General features: G+C 46.5%; 1 protein-coding gene across 3 annotated transcripts in view; it reads left to right on the forward strand.

Annotated features, from left to right (window-relative positions):
• The window catches only part of LOC119437747 (organic cation transporter protein), a 186,908-nt gene that overhangs the window by 72,175 nt on the left and 92,337 nt on the right, over nt 1-22,396 (forward strand). For 2 of the 3 annotated variants that reach the window (XM_037704725.2, XM_049660837.1), the window contains exon 2: nt 21,624-21,719. The exons of the other annotated variant lie outside the window; for it this stretch is intronic. In XM_037704725.2, the coding sequence (XP_037560653.1) occupies nt 21,710-21,719 (10 nt within the window). In that variant the 5' untranslated portion in view covers nt 21,624-21,709. The remainder of the gene's footprint in view (nt 1-21,623; nt 21,720-22,396) is intronic. 3 annotated transcript variants of the gene reach the window in all.

Below are 22,396 nucleotides of genomic sequence, written 5' to 3' on the forward strand. Positions count from 1 at the left end.
AGCGCTTGTCTCCATCGTGTCTTTCCATCCTTTGCACGCTGTCGCGCTGTCTACATCATACCTTCTGCAGATTTACACAAATCTGCAAGCGAGTCACTGCTGATGCCCAGACGCAGATGTCATAGCCGTATATCGAGCCACTGACTGATTGTTTTTGGTTTGGGTTCGGCGAGCCCGAGAAGGCGTGAGGTTGAAAAGAATGGCACTTAGAACACCGCCTTGGGGGACGCCATGGTCGGACTGTCTTCAGTACGTACCAACCAGGCCCTTCATCGAAATGCTCGTCCTCCAAGACGAATTCTTAAAAGCGCATCTGGAATGGATTGATGAGAAACTTTGCTTTAGGCACCCTTCACATCAAGGAAGAGCGTCAGAGATAATTACTTCCCAGATTTTGGCTGCTCAATAGAGGACACTAGATCAATGACGTTGTCAGTCGATGAACGGCGTCATCGAAGTCCCACCGTGGAGTCAGGGTAAAATTTGTCTTCTTCAAAGTACCATTCGAGACGCATGAGGATCATTTGTTGCATTATCTTTCCGACGTACCTGACGAGTACTGTAGGCCGATATAATTTCCAGTTCCAGCATCGACATATCTGGTTTTAGCAGCGGGACCAGGCTGCTGCGTTCCCATTCCTGAGCAACGACGCCATCTTGCCATGACCTATTTAGCAGTTCTCGCAGTGCTTTTTTGCCTAGGTGGGGCAAAGTAGTGTACCTTATTCCGTCGGGCCCTGGTGAAGAGAAACTCTGACAGAGCCCCCCATAGCGATCTTCTTTAGAGAATGTAGCCTATTAAATATTGCCTCGTGGACCAGGAATATCGTCTAAAACAATATCGGGAGTAAAACTGCCCCGACGGCGATTTTATCCTGACGGCCATGATCTATGCTACGTATGCACAGATCATGGTAGTTTTGATAGAGGGCAAGGGCCAGTGACGTAGCCAGGAATTTTGTTCGTGGGAAGGGGGGGGGGGGCAGGCGGGTATTGTCACACGTCGTTTTATGCCAAGTATCTTAATAAATAGTACTATCAAGGGGGTGAGGGGGCACGTGCCCACTGTGCCCCTACCCCTGGCTACCCCTCTGGCAAGGGCGTTGAAAGGGCATCGTTGTTGCGGACATGAGTGAAAACCCCGTAGGGTTCACCACATTAAGGACAGCGGGTTGCATTGATCCAGTGACTCGCAAAAGCATTTCCATCTTTGATCCTCTAGCTTATCTATTCGGCGCTGTAACTTCTTTTACGTAGGCCTAGCGACTCTGAGGTCGAGAGCTGGCGTAGTATGCCTATATCTCATTTCAGCTCACTGACATAGCACACGAAACCTTTCTACTTCAATATCAGGCTCTGTACACTTTGACAAATGTATGAAGCAAGGCATACAATCGTACATTGCACATGTAATTATGACTTATAACCTGCCTGTCTCCTCTATAGGATCTGCAAACACTGACCAGTCATTTTATCAGGAGACCACTGGTAATGAGGCCTCTAGTTCATTGATTCTCGGTTAGGGCGGATTATGATCGCTCCCATGGGTCTCAATATCAGCGAACCACTGCATGCATAAAGCCAGGAAACGTGACACCAGGGTCATATAAAGGCGTCTGCTGGTGCACGTCGTTCCTCGCAGAAATGTCATGCTGCATGCCATTATCTAGAAGACACAAATTGTGGCCCGAAGCAAAGAATATGATTGACCAGCTTCTTGCATTTATCCTGGTTTCCCCATATATAGTGGTGAGCTTTGAAGTCCCCGGTTATTATCCAATAGCCTGGCAACGAACCCACAATATCGTTGAGTCTTTTCCATTGAAAATAAATTGGCCAAATTTAGAAACCAATGAGGGTAAAAGACAGCGTCTTCGTTTCTTTTTTTTTTTCACAGCAAGATACACGTATAGACGGTCGTCGAGGGGTGGTACGGGCTGGGCGATATAAGCAAGGTCTTTGCGAACATTGCTACTTCGAGCACACATAGTTGAAACCAAAGTTTCAAACCCTGAAAGCCTTATGGTGGTTGACCCGTTAGGTTCGCAGATGACAAGTATAGGAAAGCGGTTTCAAAATACGAACTACTGGAAATCGGTAATACGTGACCTCAGGCCTCTTGCATTCCATTGGAATGTGGAAGCGCTTTTGATGTCATCCCGAAATGATCGCTGTTGTTGTCGACGGGACATTATTCCACTATGTAGGTTCTCAAGCACTGAAATTCTGAAGGCTCGCGAGAATTGTGTCAGTGGCATCCACAACTTGCAACGTGCTTCAAGATATTGGTGTCTGGAGCTTGCCCAGGAGTACACGAATATCATTCACCAGTGAGCTAAGCATGGCAACAATCTGTTGATATTGATCCTTCAATATATCAGGAACAGACGAAATGTATCTTACTGTCGAAATGTGACATTGCTCAGCAGGTGCATGTAGCCTCGGTAGTTCAGCTCAAGCGTCAGCTGCCGTGCCGTTCACCGCTCCTTTGTCCTTACAGTCGACTGCGTTTGTCCTGGGTGGCAGAGGGGGCGGTGATGTTGGACGTGACTCGCGCGCGGTTCAGAGATTTTGGAGGTTCACGAATGACGTCGGTGATGCAACCGTCGGCGCTTAATAGATGCGGTCGCATCTCGGTGAGACGAAGGGTCTCTAACCATTTCCTTCAATATGGTCATTTCCTTTCAAATCAAGTTGCAATCTTTCGAAAATGCATCGCGAGGCCCGCTGAAACTTATACACGTCAGCACAGTGGCGTGGCATGTTTCTGTGGTCTGGGGCCCAGCCCGTCGAAAACACACGGTGGGGTTTTGCGCACACTACTCACATGAACTAACATCATGCAGTTCAGTACAGCAGTTACTTCTGTACGAAAGGGCGAACTGCGTGTCTGAAGTGACCCCACCTTTACGTGTGATAGAAAGGATTCACGCCTAAATATATTCTTTACACACTGCGAAGTGCCGAGACGAAAATCACTTGTGATGACGGCGTTTTCTCGATCTTGCTTGACTAGGACCGACAAATTGGCTTTAGCAATGGTATTGTCAACATCGTAAATTTTTGTAAGTCTAAAGTAGAAAACTGACGTGAAAATGACAGATAGCGCCTAAACGATGTAGAAACTTGATGAGTACAGACGGAGCATTATGCTGCGTCTGTGGGTCGCGACATCTCGTCCTCCATACGGTTCATTGGACGTTCGATATTCCGCATTTATCAAACAATTCCGTAAGAATTTCAAACAGGATGGTGTCCCACGGCTCTACCATTTCGCTAGTTCATCGTCAGATGCATGCAGTTCCCGGGAACGACAAAAGCACCCGACCCGACTGTGTTGCCGCTAGCTTCGCTTGTAAAATAACTTATCTTTCGCGCGAGCTTTTATAATCAAGGACTGAAAGCGGCATGTCGTCGTTGTCATCCTATGCGATTTCCATCTTTTGATGACAATGGCGTTGACGCTGACTCTAACCGTAGGCTGTTGTGATGCCTCCAACGCAGTTTGATATCCTACTGCACCGCGCAGGAAATTTTAGGTCTAATTTTATTGTGGGAAAATGCGCTCTTTAGTAGCGGCTAAATACGGTAATAATTAATCAATACCTGCTCTTTTTGCTTTAAATTCTTCATAAGGCAGGCAGAAAATAGGCATTTTCAGCGGGGGATAACGTGTGTTCCACACATTCACCGTCCCCTAACAATGCCAAAATTGAGCCTACAGCTTTCAGAGTCATGTTTGGAGTCACCACTTCGGTCAGGCGCTTTCGTTCCGACCAGTCAGGTTGAAATTATTAACGCTAATACCTTTATTTAGATCAATATACAAGATTGTTATTCGAGAGCCTCTGGACCCTTAGCCACAAGCTATTTATATATAATACGATGAGGGTCAAATTCAGGAGGAAATTAACGAAAGTTTTGTCCCATATAAATATATAGGCGTTGGTCAGGACTTTCGGTCTGAATCGAATTCATCGAAAAATTGAGTTAGTCGGAGTCGAGTCATCGAAAGTTGGGCTTGGAGTAAAGGTTTGCCGCTGCTTCTTAATTTGAATGTCAGAGGTACCATTTCTACATTAGCGGCAAAGAGCGGAAAGTTTCTACTAGTTGCACAAGTTTCTAGAAATTTCTCGGCGATTATTTATCTCTGCATAATAATAACTACACTGTCTCTGAGGCACGGGCAAGTACAGAGCTTTCAGGCACTTAAACAGATATCAGAACGCCAAGCATCTGTCTGTAGGTACGGTTTCGCATTGTGACTAGTCGAGAGTAGCCTTCGCGTGTAGTGCTTAATTGTTGTTATACCGGACGCGGTAGCGGCGTGGCGATGGCGTTGCGCTACCGAGCTCGAAGTCGCGCGTGCGATCCCATACGCGGCAGTCACATTTCAATAGGGGTGAAATGCAAGACGCTCCTGAACTTAGATTTACTTGCACGGTACAGGTCCCCAGGTGCAAAAACTAATACAGAGTCCCTCCCTACGGCGTGGCTTATAATGAGATCGCGGCTGGCACATAAATCCCCAGAATTTAGAGAATCTTAATTAACTAAACGTTTTTCACATTGCACTGGAGACACCGAAGAACCTGTAAAAGGACGAGCGAGCACAAACGCAAGTTTTCGGTGCGCGGTTCTCCTGAGCGTATGTGTCTCACGAAAAGGCATATAAATCGCGAACGTCCTCTTCAGAACCTCCATCGCCTAAGCGCCGTTTTTAAAAAGCGGCGATACACTAACTGGCCTGTCATATAACCTCCTCGCGCCCAGAGGCCCCGCCGTCATTATATACGGGCTACTCTAATCACTTGTTTGTAACATTTCAACGTGGATGCAATTACCACCTCGGTCTCCCTCTGATTTCCAGTCATATTCTCAGCACAACATAGGTCATCGCTGTCATGCAGTCGAATTTAAGAAATGTCTAAAGAAATAGAGGGATATCTATATACCTGTGGATGTCTGAGTCACGTGCCTCGGACATCCAGGGGTGTCCTCTGGTTTTACTGTGCTGCACCTATACAAGAATTTGTCAAAAGCGTGGGCTTCGCGTTGCTGTCTCTCCTGCACCTCATTCTGGTGCTCACTAGATTCTTTCTCGTCATCACAGTCAATTTATTATTATTATTATTATTATTATTATTATTATTATTATTATTATTATTATTATTATTATTATTATTATTATTATTATTATTATTATTATTATTATTATTATTATTATTATTATTGGTTCAATTGCCAAACGTCTTCTTCTTATATGGCAACTGGCTGCACCCTTCAAGGATCGGTATTAGGACAACACCTTCCAAAAATTTTTATTAATGACGTTCTTTCGGCTATTCGGAATTCTTCATTCCTTCGATATACCGATGACATCAAAATTTTAAAGGAAATTTATACTGTTGATGAGCGTCGCATCCTACACTCCGACTTTTCTTTTTCTGAATGATTTAAACCTCACCTTGAATACTGTTAAGACCAAAGTCATGACTTTCACACGCAAAACAGCAAGCATTTCCTTTTCTTATTCTATAGACTCTGTACCATTGAGTAAGGTCTGTGAGATCAGTGATCTTGGTGTACTTTTCGATAAAACCGTACAGGAAGGAAGGAAGGAAGGAAAATAAGAGGCGAAAGGCAGAGAGGTTAACCAGGTTAAGTGTCCGGTTGGCTACTCTGCACGGGGGGATGGGGTAAGGGCAGAAAAGATGAGAAAACCAGAGAAGATTAAAAAGAAGAAAAAAAAAAGAACAAAAAAAAACAACACATCTGTCCGCACAATTCTATAGTTTTTCATGTAGTCCTGTTTCTTTCAAAAAGCGTACTAGCGCTTTTAAAGCAGTTCGTTCCGACGTCGGCTGGGACCATGGACCAAGAATTCTGGCTTCCGTAAGGGGACGGCTGTCTATCTTGTCGAGCGTGGTTCTGAGGACTTTCCTTTGTGCACTAAAACGACGACAATCACACAGAAGATGAACCGTACAGTTTTCTGCTTACACTAAACGCGTTGCAATGAGGGCTCTGTTTGTAGACTATCGAGGGAATTCAATTCTCCTACACTATTCTCTAAGTTGTCCAAAACAATCTTTCTTCCTCAAATCGAATACGCGTCGGTCCTCTGGAATGGCATTTCTAGATACAACAGTGTCATTATACAGGGTGTCCCACATAATTTTAGCCAAACATTAAAAATAGGCAAATTCCACTTAGCTGGACAGAACCAAGGTAATGTTGTTTGCCGTAGCCCGGAGATACTCACGTTATTTTTTGCATCCTGCTAGATTACATAATTAGTCTTAATTATTCAACTTCTCAAACATTATAATTAGATGAAAAGTGTCAATGAGGAAATTGTGGAGCGACATGAAAACTACCGATACAGCTCTCTGTTTCTCAATACGGGCTACATACCCGCCGGGGTGGCTCAGTCAGCTAAGGCGTTGCGCTGCTGAGCACGAGATCGCGGGATCGAATCCCGGCTGCGGCGGCCGCATTTCGATGGAGGCGAAATGCAAAAACGCCCGTGTGCTTGCGTTGTAGTGCACGTTAAAGAACCACAGGTGCTCAAAATTAATCCGGAGCCCTCCACTACGGCGTGCCTCATAATGAGAACTGGTTTTGGCACGCAAAACCCCAGAAGAAAGGAATACGGGCTACATAAAAGTGCTTTTTTAAGCATGAAAGAAGCCCGCGAACACACGAAAAATTGCCGCGCGACTGGCCGATCGAGGCACTTAGCGTGTATTCGCGAGCTTCTCTCATGCTTGGAAAAACACTTTTATGTAGCATGGAGCTTTATCAGCTTCGACAAACAGCAACGGAGCTTCGATTTTTCCCATGACGCGCGTTTTCTTGTGGACGCAGCGAATCTGGGGAATAGTAATGCATTGTAATGTTGTTTTGGAGGCTTCAATCGATAATTCGAGAGCGTATAAGCATTTCTTTAGGGTACTTAGCTCAGGCATAGCCTCCTATATACTTCATGCCTGCCCATCGGCGCCGAGAACGCAGGAAACCGGTCGTCGCGCCTAGTGCCGTCACTCACCACTAGTTGGCGGTGCTACCCCAGAATAGAAATACAGGACGCTCTACGGCGGCGCGCGCTGTAGCATAACTATATATCACGCTATTTTTAATTACCGGTGCCGATTCTATTGTTTTACAACATCTGCGGGCGTTTAACACCGACACAGAAGCGTGCAGGCCGCCGCGCATTGCTTCTTCCAAAAGAAAAGAACGATAAAAGGAAAACCACAGCTCTTATCTGTACTAGTATGAAGCGATTTTACTTCTGCTTAATATTACATATGTTTTGTATGTCAGTGTGAAAAAAATAATGTCGGCTCTAATAACTGCACAACAAAAACTTTTATTGCCATCATTTGGATTTAAAGTTTGTGGAGCTTTCGTGACAGGGGCTTCTGTGAAAAAACTTTTGCGATGTCGTTCTTGTCCGTTATCTTCAGCGCAAAATTAGTGAATAAAGAGCGGAAGAACTTTGTCACCATGATCTCAAACAGTTTTTCGTGATGCTCAGGCACTGAACAATTACATAGTTCACGCTCTCGCAGAACTGAAGCAGAATTCACGGCAGTCTCTCTCAGCGGCAGCGTAAAATTTCTTAGCTTAGCGAGCTCTACTTCAATCTATTTGTGCAAAGAGTTCAGCAGAACTACGAGTTCGTCTGACCGATACAGCAGACGGCTTCTGTCTTCAAGCCTAATCAGAGAATCTGATGGCGCCGAGGGCTTGGGCTTTGTCAACAAACTGAGGCATTCTTTGCAAGACACCCGCTCATTAACAGCTTAACGGCTCTCTATAGGTATCCACCAACCATCGCTAGTGCTGCACATTCTGGCGAACGAAACGTTTCTTTGCGCCTTGTAATGTGGTTGAACAGCGCTGCTTTCGCCTCTTTGGGAAATTTTTTGGATGGTTCTGGCGTAGTACTTGCGCTCAGTTGCCGGCGTAGCGACGAGCATGTGCTATCTTATGTGTCCATCACGTTGCTGTTTGTCGATGTTGACGCAATGCCTGTCTTCAGAGACTTTTCTGTTCCGCACAAAACTGCCCGTGAGTGTGTCTGATCGTTGCTTCCAGCCAGTGGCGCACCGACGGGGGGGGGGGGGGGGGATTCGTGGGTTGTAACCCCCCCTCCCTGAGGCCGACCTAACCCCCCTTTTTGTTTAACCCCTTTTCTTTCCTTGCGCATTCGAGTACTGCAACTAAGATGTAAGACGCGCAATCGTCTGCACACTCGCAAAAAGCGCATTTTTTGACAATTTCCCGGTGAAGAAATCGAAATTAGTGCTGTTTAGATGGTATTGGCAAACTGTCAACCCCCCCTGGCCGAGATCCTGGGTGCGCTACTGCTTCCAGCTGATCCTCCTCAATCGCCCAAAAAAATATTCATCGGCGTCAGACGAGAGCTTTCTAGTCAGAACAAATCAAAGTGCATCTCTCTCAGCAAGTATCTGACGCATTCCACGTTTGACACATTCAAACTTGGATCCACTTCTCTGGAAGTTCTTCATCGCTCGGAATTTCATGAAATGAGATGCCCGGGACGTTTCTATTACTGTACGAGTTGCATCTATATAGGTCCACAACAATACGCCATACTACTGGGTATCAACTCGCAAAGCGCCCTATCAAACCACTTAAAGTAGCACAACTCACTCGTGACCACAATGTCTTCTTTTCGGCCAGAAGGCTCTCATTTGCGCTGCTGCTAGACGTCCTCAATGTGGCACCGACAGTCTCACAGCCACAGTCCTTTAATACCCTGCCGCAGCTCATCGCGTCAATCGAAGGCAGAATGCGTTTTTTTTTTTCAGCCGTGGACTGCTGCAGGAAGGTGGTGATCGCTCAGCAAGCCAGCGAACTGTCGGCAAGCGAGGCAAATGGGTATTGTCTCGATTTGACACTAATGGAGACACGCACACGCAATTTTTCCCGCCTTTAACCATGCACGGCGGCTAGCGAACTATTCTGGGGTAGCAGCGCCCCTAACGGGCGACCTGCGAGGAGGTCAGGAGAGGAGGTTGAACGGCGCTCCCGGCGTGATTGCGCGGGCACAGAAAGTATATAGGAGGCTATGGCTCAGGTTAAGCGCGCGCCGCCTAAAGAAGCTCGACAAAGGTTCAAAGCAGTACGCCTCTTGAGAATGCCGTCCGGATAGATTTCTAAGAGTTCAAAAACCAGCAAGGCGCGACTTCGTTGATTCAGGGTGGCACAGTGACGCTGGGTCTTCATTAATCGCAGGACGAAGAAGGTGACTGTTGCACTTTTATAGAGTCCTGAATAGCCACACGGCAATGATCGCCGATCCGCGCAGCACACAGGAGCTTCGCAACTATACGCCCCAGAGAAGATGGCGGACGAGGTCAGTGTTGCCAGATCACTATACATTTTGGATATTCCCCTGTTGCTATCCAAATAAAAAATCAATTCGAAGAATTTGGAAAATAACATCAAACACTACACATACCAACAATTCACCAGCACACGAGTATACTGTCACAGCAGAGACTACTCCAGCTGAAGCTGTGGAAGGAGCAGTGTCTGTAAAGGGAGCCCACGATGTCGTAACGCTCCCTGTGCTTTTGCAAATAATAATCTGCACTGGTAGTTATTCAGTTACTCGCCATGTGTTGAAGAAAATGAGGTTATGTACCATGGCTATAGTACCGTGGCTATAGCCATGGCTACCATGGCTATACATAGGTTGCACGGACGTCATCGCGGACGCCATATTGGGGTACCAGCAGGTCTAGAAAGGGCGTAAGCAAAGAACATGACAGCATGACAGCACAAAAAGCGCGTCTTGCGTCGAACGTCAGAGCGATAACAATTATTATTATTATTTGATTTGTACACATATACACACAAGGACACAAAGGGATTAAGGAGGGAGCAAGCTGACAACTGCCACCGAGAGGGGCACAACGCCTGCCTACTCTTATAGGAGGAGGGAATAGAGGAAATGAAAATATGAGAAAAGAGGAAATCAAGAAATGACGGAGACACAGACAGAACAAAACAAAACAAACAAAAAACAAAACAAAATACAAATAATGTCTATAAACGGGAGGCCAAGTCAGTGTCCGTCAGCAGGGCTCGATGGAATGATAAACCGGTGAAACAGCAACAAAAAGCGCGTCTCTTGCGTCGAACGTCAGAGCGAAAACAATGATAAACCGATGAAAAAAAATCGCCGTGAAAAAGTAGCATCACAACACGTTGCACTGACGTCATCGTAGTTGCCATCTTTGGGTACCAGCGTAGTGAGATATGGCTGCGTGACGTCACATGAACACTATGTATTGGTTGCAGTGGGAAAAAAAAGTCTAAAATACCGTGCCTGTGTTCCTCGAACACTGCCTGCCTCAGTGAACTTGCATACATGATTGATCTCGTCTCCTTGACGGTTGTGTAGGTTTCTAAGACTGGCGCATTCTATAGGCGGCTATATTGGAAAGCAGGAAAAAAATGTCACAGTTTCGCCCTAAGGGCGAAGCAATGAATGCGATAGCAACACAGCAATGTCATACGAAGTATGGTGAGCGGCTTTGGTAGCAATATGAATGGTAGTAAACATGAGCTGATTAAGTAAGCAGGTGTGCTGCGGCGTAAGTAGACCGACATGAAGAGAGACTCGATGACCACGAGAAGGCGCGTGTGAAACGGTGGTGTTGATGAGAAGCGCTTGCCATGGGCAGCACGTGCGAAGGGACACACCTGTAGCGCTACATTGCCTATCCGGGCAGCATTGCATGTGTAGCGTGCATTGGAAAATGTGGCCCGACAGTTACTAACTGAATGAACAAGCGTGGTGTGAGCGCGCACAAACATGAATAGATCACACTGAATGACTGCAGACAACGACTGTCAAAACGCTGGCAGCAAGCGCATACGCCGCAGCGGGCGAAGTTACGTGCGGTCTATCGCTTCAACGGAAACTGAGCGGCGAATGCACAGCGCATACAAAGGTCAGAGCCGTGTGGAGATAAGAGACGGTGCGGGTGAGCGACGAGCGCGATTGTTGGCCGAGTAGAAGTGCGCCCCTCCCACCCCCGCTCCCTCCGGCGCTGGCTTCCCGCTTCCTTGCGTGCGCGTGGCAGATTGAGTGCGTTCGCTCTCCGTGATAGCGTGCGTCCCCGCACGCTTGTGCTCGGGCATAAGGCGCGCGGCGAAGATTTTATCTATACGGAACCTCACGGCGATGGCGACTGCAGAAATCCGGTTGAAGTGTCCATGTAATTGCTATCGCGATAATACATAGATAGTTTTTAGCTCTCACGAAAATGTGAAAAGCGTTCTGTGTTGACAAGGGAGCAGCCTCACCTTCGACTTCACGTCAAAGGTATGTTGTCGCATCAGTGGCGGCAGGCCTTACCGTCATGCGGCGCATTGTTTAGGTCTTTCGAGGCTGGCATAACCGGGGAGAACTGCAGGCTACCGTCGAACTGCTTATCTCTTCGTCGTCTGCAGGAAACTCGGTGCAAAAGCCGATATCAAGGTTTTCGCTGCCGAAGCCTAACACTCCTTATCTTTATCGCAGCACGAAATGGGTGCCCTTGCGTCAATCACCCTTGCTAGTTCAGTGATCCCGTGCTCTTCAGCTGTTTCTTATCAGGCTCTGCTGTCCCCAAATAAAGTCTACCCCTTAACCACCACGGTGGCTCAGTGGCCATGACATTCTGCGGCCGAGAACGAAGTCGCCCGATTGATCACCGCGACAATCACAGCCGCAGTCTGATGTGACAGGAATGTCAAAACTCGGGTAGATTTAGAATGCAGCGCACGTCAGAGATGCCCGGGGGGTCAAAAACCCTGAATCGCTGGTGGAGAGAATTAAGCCAAGACCTCCTCCTGCGGCATCTTTTGTAGCCCATGAGTTGCTTTAAAAAATAACTCACGGAGTTTTATGTGACAAAACCACAATCTCATTATGAGTCATGCCGCCCGATGAATGTTGACCGCCTGGGATTGTTTAACGCACCGCCAATGCACAATGAACGAGCGCTTTGGCATTCCGCCCCCATCGGAATACGGCCGCCGTGGCCGGGTTCTAACACGCAACCCTGAGCTCAGCAGCGCGACCCTAAAGCCACTGGGATGCCGCGGCGGGTTAGCCCGTGAGTTGCTTTCAGATTTTCGACCCCATCCTGTTTGGATTTAACCTCCCAAAACGCTATCCGTAAATCAAACAGGTCTTTCTCCTGGATTTGCGCGCCTGGCTTGCAAAGGGCTCTTTTCAGAAATTCCATATTGTGTATTGCATGCAATACACAATATATGTCACTGACACATGTACCTGAACTGTCACTCAACAAATGCCAAAAATTTGAATTTTGTCATTTACCGTCTCAAATAAACTCTTTGCCTGTGGGACGCACCGCAGTGGGGCGCTCCGGATCGCATCCGCCCACTTGGGGTAGTTTTACGCGCAAGCAAAGCACAGTATACCTTAATTTTTTTAACGCCCCGTGTAGCAGAAAATCCGGCGTCGGCGTTGGCGCTGGCGTCCGCGGCCCAGAAAATAATTCCGACCACGCAGGACCTCCGCGTGGCGCAGATGCGTTTGTGAACTAATTGAATTTCTCGAAGTAAAATGCGTCAGAACAATCGGAAAGTACGAATGAACCACAACCTACAGACATGATAGCGTCGGCTTGAAAATTTGAATATACGAGAAAACATAATTCTGTTACGTTGAAACTTTTCCAGCACTTCAATTCATACAGAGGCACGCCCAGGGCCGCGATTTTGTAGCGATGCCTTATGACTTATTTTAGAATAGTGTTATCATCCACCGCTCACGGCCAGCTGATCCCGTTGATAACGCGAGCGGACCGTCGATCTGACCACTGAGAAAGTTGATAAGCGCGAAAAGGCATTATTACTTTAAAGGCATTGCTACAAACTACCGGCCCAGGTAGGTTATTTGCAAAAATTCCATCCAGATGGCGCTCATCTCCTCGACAGCGTAAAATGGCAGCGGCACTCAGAGGCGAAGTTGGAGAAAAACGAAAGCTGCGGTTGTCGGGAAGCCTGACAAGCATTCAGGGATCTTTGAATGCTATCGCGTCCCAGTCTTAAAGGCGAAACTTAAGCGTCTTCCAATTTTCTTTATGTGAGTGGTATCCTTGGCATTGTCGGGCCAGTTTTCTTTTGGGCTCTCTATCTAACTATCTAACAAAACATTTGAGCCGATCCAGAAGATGGGGCCATCTAAATATCTGCACCGTCCCCCGTAGGTATGCGCTACTATGTATGCACCATTATTCAATGGACCACTTTGACGCCAACTTGGGTAACTCGATATGCACGGATTTCGCGGTGGCACCACTAGATGGCGTAGCGGCTCCAAAGGGAAGTGTGCGAGAGAATCCCCGCTGTAGTACATGCCTCATACATGGCACGTATCGGCTATTCGCAGACTTCGATAGTCATCGTAGTTGAGTTCTGCCCGAATTTTCTTTTAATGTGAACCATTCTTTGCGAACTTCAGGCGTTTCCAGTCTATCCATCTATCTATCTATCTATCTTTCCTCCTACGTCGTGATGCCGTCATGGTCGTTTCTTCAAGTGGATATATTCCAATATATATTGGAATAGGCATAGGGCAGCCTGACATGCATGCATACGTAACATGAATGACATGTCATGACAACAATTAAATATCGTGGCATGTATCTGATAACTAGGGCTCCGTGTTTTGGGTTTTATCCGAAAAAAACTGATAAACATTCACCGGTAAAATTTTTGAGAATTCGGATTTGTCCGATAAACTCCGATTTCAAGGGACAATATCATCTGGTTCCGTTGTTTATCGAAAGCGCAAGTTCTAAGCGCTCATTTATACAACTTCTTGATTGACCGATTTAAAGTTTACCGCGCGTCGACAGTATCTCGGAGACCGCACTCAGCGCACATTTAATAACGGCATTGTCGTGCACGGAGCGAGAGACGTCAACAGGTCAACGAATGTAGGCGCACCAGAAGCGCGCGACGGCATCTTGAAATACGGTCCCCTGGAGACACTAAGGCGGGCCAGGCGACACCGGCGCTAGGGCGCCCTGACAACATCGAATATACGGGTCCCGGGCTGCGCCGCCCGCTGCCCCCCTCAAGAGATTTCATTGGAGTGGATTGCAGCCACGCGGAGTACTGGGTGTGTGTGATTGGTCTGCTCGCACGCGCGCGCGAGAGAGAACAGACAGCCATGACAGTGAGGGTCAAGCGTGGAAAGCCTGCCACGGAAACCTTCGCATGCTCACATGACGCATTTCTGTGGTGCGTCAAGAGAAATTTCGCGCCAGCAAAATGGGAAGAAAACGAAAGCTTTGCGGCGACTACGTAAAAGAGTATAGCGATTTCGAAGATCCGACGTCCTCTGAAGGAGTTGCAAGCTTTGTCGTGTGACAGTTAGCATTGCCAACGGCAAGGTCGCCGTGAGCATTGCGGAGCATTTACGATCACAACGTCACGTCCATATGAAGAAGCGCCACGCAGACACAGGGAAAATCTTGCTGAAGTGTTGGTGCTTGGAATTAACGGCTGCGTGAGAGTGAATGCAGCATGCTTCGTACAGTTTCACGAGGTTTCGTTTTCCACGCTTACTTATATATTCCAGGGTCTAAACAGACGTTTTTGTCCATTCAAACGTTCTAGGAAAAATAAAATGTCCTTCGTGTGTTTTGATATTTTAGTATTCAGATATAAATTGATCTAAGGTTTTCGGGTTTTGAGAATAATGCATAACTCCGAATTTTGGAGAATTGGGGATTTACGGGAAATAAACTCCGATAAACGCCAAATTTCGGCCAGAAATATAAACTCCGATAAACACCCGCCGATTTTCAAGAAAAATAAACACCTAAAACACGGAGCCCTAGTCATAACATAAATAGTATGAATGCCATGATGCCGTCGTGGTTTGTATCGCTAACTCAATGTATGTCAGGATATGATGAAATGCATGCATGACCTGAAATCGGTGAGATGACATCAATGTGATTGCAAGAATGACATGCGTGGCATGACAAACTATTACAAGTAATTACGAGACATACAAGAGCATGTCATATCATCAAGGACCTCACAAGGTTCTCATGGCATGTATGTCATGTCATAAAGGCTATAAATGACATGATGCCGTCGTGGTGATTTCTTTAACTCGATACATATCTGTATAGAATGACATGAAATGTCTGCGTGACCCGATATGAATGACATAACATAAACGTCATCACATGACTGACATACATGTCATGGCATGAATGCCATGGATAGCATGAAATGTCCTGTACGTGATAATATGACATAATTGACATGCGTGAGCATGTCATTTCATGTCATTCTCGTCATGTCATGCACGCATGTCTCGCCACACATATCCTGGTACATATCCTGTTAAAGAAACAACCCGGTTGCCACCACCTCATGTCATTTATGTAATTCATGACAATCACGCCATGGCATTCATGTCATGTAATTCATTTGATGCATGTCACGTCATTTCATTCATGTCATGGATATCTTGATATATGACTTGCTAGAAGAGTGTCATGAATGGCAATCATATGATGACATGAATGATATGCAAAGCATCTCAGGACATGCATGTCATAAATGAGATGAGCGGCGAGGGGAGATTCGTGCGACGAGAAGACCAGCAGAAGGAGACACCAGGAGAGGAGCAATGTCACTTCCGTACCCAGCAACGTACCCAGAGCTCTTACGTACGTACGCTATTTTCGGAATATAGCGTTCAACGCTAACGCACGCAAGGGATTCCGTACGTCGATAAAGATGGCGGCGCCTGTTGAAGCTAGAGCCGTCCACTTCGGATCTATCGAGTCGTCGGCCTTTACTGTTCGGCTCATTCGTTCCCCACTAACGCTCGTGTTTGCTTTAGATTTGTGTGATGATGCTTCGACAGCGGCGTACAGGTGACAAATGAACGTTGTTTTCGATATACGTTCTCGATTAGCGGTGGAGTAGGCTTAACGAGAGGGTTTGCTCATGTTTGCTGTATCCGCCTCGAGATGGCACCCAAGTGTATTTGCGTTAGCGTTTTGCTCCGTTCAGATATTCTAAAACACTACCTTGTACCGCGCAGTGCAGCCTTAGAGCCGCCGAGAGTCGCCCGACACAGATGCGTGGCTGCCGATACTTCTGCAGAATACAACTAGCGTTTCCTACGTTGCAGGACGGCCGAGGGGACCCTATGGGCATCATTGTAATTACGCGTGAAATACGATGCGATTAAAGTAAAACTTAAATGAATAATAAACATGAAAGAGACAGGATAGAGACATATAATCAACGTTTACTCATCCAATCATTTGAGCAACTATGTATGTTGCCGTTGTCTTCTTTAGCCGTGGCCCTTCGTTGACATCGTCCTTTTTTTTGCTTTCGTTCTGCATTCCGCTCTAATCGGAATGCCCCGCCACGAGTGGAAATTTAACGTGCCATGCTACAGGAACCGAACGCCATAGCGACCGAGCCACCGCGGCGAGTCAGTGTGTACGCAGTGCATCGGAATCTCCAAGGATCTATTCGCGACTCCAAGTAAACGCTCGCCACCAATCGACCGCGCCGAGAAACAGCCGATCCAGTTTCAAGCTTTAAGTGAAAGAGGGTCTCCTATCAAGACATGCGCTGAATGCCTCGTTGTTTCCAAATCGTCACGATGCCACCACGCAAAAGCCTGACAATGAAAAAAAAGTCTTAGGCCTGCGCGGCACACGCAGCACAGTCACAGCGTAGGCTGGTTGGGTGGTGTAAGAGTAGCTCCAATTTCGGACCCACGCACAACAAGGTCTTCGCGGGAAAGTGTGTTTGCCTCGATTTTGACGAGAACGATCTGAACTGTCCGCCCGGCGTTGGCGTAGACGGCGAACTGCGGCTTGTAATGCTCTCTGCGCAGCAGTCTGCTGAGCCCGATGATGCCTGGCTGTAGCCGCGCACGTAGCTCTACGATTCGATTCTTCAACAGCAGGTTTGTACCTTGCGAGGAGACGCCATAACGTGTGCCGAAAAGGTACACAGAATACGCGGCGCACATCTAACATCGGGATAGCGTTGCTTGCGCGCCTCGTCTTGATCGCATCGCGTCTGAATCGCATCTCGTCGCAGGCGGCGGTTGCAGGCACGTTAACTAGATGTCGCCACCATACTGGAGGAGGGTCAGGCCGTCTGCGCCTTCGCGCCTGCCTATAGGGCGCGTATAAAGCGAATTTTTCTTCGGCCTGTTATCAAGCGCTTCCTTGGCTCAGTGGTAAAGTATCCGACTCCCACGCAGTGGGCTTGGGTTCGATCCCGGCAGAGAGCGGGTGCTTTTTTTTCGCATTTCCAGGCGATAGCGGTTACGGAGAGGCGGCGGCGTCATCGCGACCAGAAACTGCTATTGGAATGAACCCATAACAGCTTACGGCTGTAAAAAAGATGCATATCGAAAGACTGGTTGTCTACCAGTGTGCGTGTCATCACGGTGGTACGATTTCTTCTTTTATGCGATGGGGTAAGAAACTTCCGCATTGGAAAAACGTGACTGATACTATACCGGTTTGTTCGAAATACTTCTCTCTGGACTTCCTTCTTCCCGGCGAGTAGAGCATTGATTTCTTTTATTTATTTAAAATATCTTGCTGTCGTTTAAAATCGCGGAGTGTACTTTGTTCAGGGAGGCGCTTTAATAAATTATAGTGATGTACGCTTAAGAATCATTTGGTTTTGTTTGTTTATAGTTTTCTGCCCCAGCATTAGTGTAACTAATGCTTTAAGGAGCAGCAATATTCCCGCAAACTTTTGTCTGCAGTCACGGTAGCAGGAATGATAACTTCCTCGGAAGGTCTGACGTTGATCATGACATGTTACGCTGCGAAGCGAGATATCGTTTTCATAGCATCCTTTACTTTCGCGGTGCCAGCAGGAGATGCTGTTTTCTGATTAAACGAGTGAGTTGTCAGTTTATTAGCTCTCAAGAAATTTAGAAGCAACAGCGAACAGCGCTCGTTCCAGTTTTGGAGCGTTCGGCCTGCGCACAGCGCCGGTAGTTTGCTTTCCGACACTGTGCACACACCTAAGTTCCATTACAACCGATTCAGTTCATTTCCAAGTCATGCATTTACACTAATACTAGTAACTATGCCCGAAAGAAAAGTTTGGAAACCTGTTTGAGGAAACTTACGTTGGTCCGATTGGTTCATTCACTTCTCACATTTCACCGGGGTTTGAGAATTTTATACGGGTAGCAACTGCCTGTTGTGTTTCCACGCCCGGGCCCTACCTCGAACACTGTACTGCGAGCATGAACAAGCGCCAGTCATCGGACGCAGACTACCTTATCACACGGATCGGCTAAGTATAAAAAGAAGGGCGCACCCCGACTCACGAATGGAACTCTCATTTGTTTTCATCCCAAGACACACTGACCAGCTAACTCTACAGTTGTTAGCCTCGTTCTACCAGTGCAGAATATCCGTATTTAGCTTCTGAAATCACGACAGACGTTACTGCCTATATATATTGTGAAATCCTATATGTGATATACCACAAGACGAGTCGCTGTGCGGAGTTGCCTATGAAGTTAGAGAACAGTGAAGTAATCGTACCTGTATCCGTGGAGCAACGCCTCGATCAAGTGCTTGCACCTTTCGGAAGCCCACTACGCACAAGAACTAGTGCTTTTTTTTACCTCTGGCTGAGCAAGCCGCATGTTTGCTCGCACAACGCATCAATTTCCGCCGTTTCGTCGCTGAAATTCTTGAGACTCATCTAAATATTGTGGTTAGCAGCAAGGACCACTTCGGCTTCAATGAAACACCTCGATTCGACGCCACAAACGAGAGACGTGAGCGCAGTACTAAGCGAAAGAGCCGCCGTGAGTCTGTATGTCGTAGCCATCTTTGTTTATTTGGACAGTGTTGCCAGCACTAGTAACGGATTCTGGAGCTGCGAATTGTGATTGCTTGAAAGAATCGGTGCTTTTAGTATTGTACGAAAGAGAATACTAAACCCGGCAGTAATATAGTTCTGCAGCAGGTGCTATTGCCAACGAGCTGAAGTAACCTTTGCAGGCGTCTTAGCGTTGTAGAGTATGTTCTTGTGACAGTTGTGACTCATTATTACGCCATGTCAATGCTGGTGATAAGTTTAGACTTCGCCCCCTAGGCCGTTTCTTGGCAATTTCCATGTAGTATCTTTACGACCACTGCTTACAGTGCCCTAAAACATTTTATTGGTCTGGCTTCTTTTCTCTTCCCTGGAAGAAGCAGGCTCTTTTCCATATTGCCGGCGCATTTCTCTGCGAGTCTAGTTAGGTTGTCATTGCCGCTGCTGCTATGATGATAAGGAGAAGTAGGAGTAGGATATTTTATAGCAGGGAGAAGTAGGAGTAGGATATTTTATAGCAGGGAAGTAACGGAGGTTTTGGCCACTAAGGGGACCGCTATCTACAAATTTTAGCATAGAGAAAATGACATGAAAAAATGTGTGTGTGTGGGGGGGGGGGGAGAGAGACGAAAAGAAAATTAAGAAAAGACACCATTTATAGACGAATCAGTTCAAAACACGTAGATCCAACGAAATGTTTGAGTCCAAATTGATTGAAGCCTGTTTGAATTACCGATATAGCAGCAGTAGTGGATGACACGAGCACAGCCCAGTCGCCTACAGCTGTTAGCTGTCTGCCTCGCGCGGACGAACACGATGTATGATGCTTGTCGAGGGAAGAATGGTTTGAGACAACAACAACAATGTTGATGAGCAGTGTCTAGTACACAGTACGACACATATCTAGATACATTGAAGGCTTCATACCCTATGTGACACAGCGGCAGATCCATTCTTGGGGATACGCCAAGAATGGGCACATAACCAGTGGCACATACCCAGTTATACAGTTCCATACGCAAAAGTTGTCTCTTAAGAATTATGGGGTTTTACGTGCCAAAACCACGATCTGATTATGAGGCACGCCGTAGTTGGGGACTCCGGAAACTTGGACCACCTGGGGTTCTTTAACGTGCACCTAAATCTAAGTACACGGGTGTTTTCGCATTTCGCCCCCATCGAAATGCGGCCGCCGTGGCCGGGATTCGATCCCACGACCTCGTGCTCAGCAGCCCAACACCATAGCCACTGAGCAACCACGGCGGGTAGTTGTCTCTTCGGGAAGATATCCAGTAACCCAGGTTAGCTACTAGACCAGACAGCAGCCAGCAGGAAATTGTCTATTCGGGTACATACACAGTGCCCCATGTTGTCTACTCAGCAAGACAGCAGCCAGAACATACCCAGTGTTCCAAGTTGTCGGTATACATAGCAACCACAATACCCGACGGGAAAACGATGACGGACACCAAACCCAGGGGGAGAGGCAAAAAGGAATTTGCTCTAAAACCAAACAAACATCAAAAGGAACTAAACTGCACTGTTTTGGCCGCACTGGCATACAAGGCGCACGCAGTCTGCGTTCACTGTATGAACATTAGTAAACTGCATCCGTACTCCAAACGAATAAAGAGTCTGAAAAGAACGCATCCGTTAACAATGAATGTTCCTTGGTGAAGATGCAAATATGGGTGCAGAATATTTGGAATTTGGTGTGACCTACACTATGCTTTGGTGTCTGCATTGTAAGAAACACCGCGCGGGACTGCTTGAAAAACTATACACAAACTTACTCAGACGCGAACATAGTTACATACACTTTATTTGTCCTAAAAAAGATATCGTGGTGCGCTGTTTGAAATTCGACATTTAAATTTTTAAAGGTTTAGCTGCGTGATCATGTGGACAGGTGAGAAACATGTATTTCCTGATGGACATAAAAAAACAATAGCCGAAGACGCAACGATACATTTAACTGCGAGGTCAAGGAAAAAACGTTTGAACGCATGCACGCTGTCAGTACTTCGAACCTAGGTTGCACGAAACAAAATACATTTGTCCGAGCACATATTGCCCTCCTTGCATTCTCTGGAGAAGCGCATGGTCAGAGAATACGCCCTAAAATAGCTCATGATTCACTATTTTGCTAGACTTGATACATTTCTCGCCTCTTCTGGTGATAAAGCAGTAAGCTTTGTCAGAAAGATGCACGTTTATATCGTGCCTGTTCTGGCATTCTGGAATATAGTTGGAAGTCTGCGCGCACACAGTTTACGTCTCCATCTGTCCGTGTTTTTGGCGCGCTTCCCTGCCTATACTTTCAGAATGAATTAACTAGCATAAGCCACAGTGTTATTGCAAGTTAATAGCACATGTGGGATGTCCTCATCTGGTTCACCACGAGCACACGATGCTGATTCAGCGATTTTGATTTATGTAGGACGTGTTTAGTGAAGGCGACGCATAGCTGAAGTGGATAAAATAATGCTTCCACGTCTCTTGTCTCTTGGTCGTTAACACATTCTGAAATTTAATTTAGGGTCCACTGCATACAGAATAGATTGGTGCGCTGCATACTTGAAACGTGTGGTGTCAGAGACCATTCCGTGGAAAATTTGTTTGCGATGTAGCGTATGCCATGGCTGAAAAAAGAAATAAAGCACGTGTCGCCGTGTTCACGGTAATTTTTTGTCATTTCTTCTGCCTAGCCGTTCCCGGATATTTCCAATACGAATTTGCACCAGCTCAAATGCAGCATCATTTGCACGAGTTGGTGCGCTGAGCCCATTCAACAATGAAAACAGGTATTCCTTGAATATTGTATTCGTGCTTATCGCCACAAATGTTATTCTCTTCAATGGTACAGACGCAGCGTTTCTATGTTTGCCTTTGACCATAAAACAAAATATATATCATTGTATGCACGTCATTAGCGAACATTTCACGAGAAATGTGTTTATTTTCCGGAAAATATTACAATATGACGATTTTGAAAGTATACCATCAGATGCCAACAGTGACACCAAGGACAACATAGGGGAAATTACTTGTACTGCTAATTGAATTTAAGAAATGATAAATTAATGAAAATGAAAATGGATGAAACAACCACTGGTCGCAGGTGGGGAACGAACCCACGTCTTCGCATTACACGTGCGATGCTTAATATGATTAATTAATATGCTTAATATGATATGATTAATAAAAATCGGCTCCTCGGTTCCCTTTCTTCTCGTTCACTACATAACGAGGGCTCGAATGCGGCAAGATTGATGCCTTCAGGTAGCATATGTGGGTTTATTGACCAGTTGCCTTCACCCAAAAAAGATCACGAACGTGTGACATATGAGGCAGAAAGGAATCTTGCACATCCGCCGCTTAGGTTTGTGAGTGGTGGCGCTGGCTAACACTCCCAGGGTTAATTCTGGTTGTAAGACATAAATACCCCAGAAAGTGGATGGGAAAACGGCACCGTGGTAGC

Source organism: Dermacentor silvarum, chromosome 1, assembly GCF_013339745.2.
Source record: "Dermacentor silvarum isolate Dsil-2018 chromosome 1, BIME_Dsil_1.4, whole genome shotgun sequence".
Taxonomy (NCBI): Eukaryota; Metazoa; Arthropoda; class Arachnida; order Ixodida; family Ixodidae; genus Dermacentor; species Dermacentor silvarum.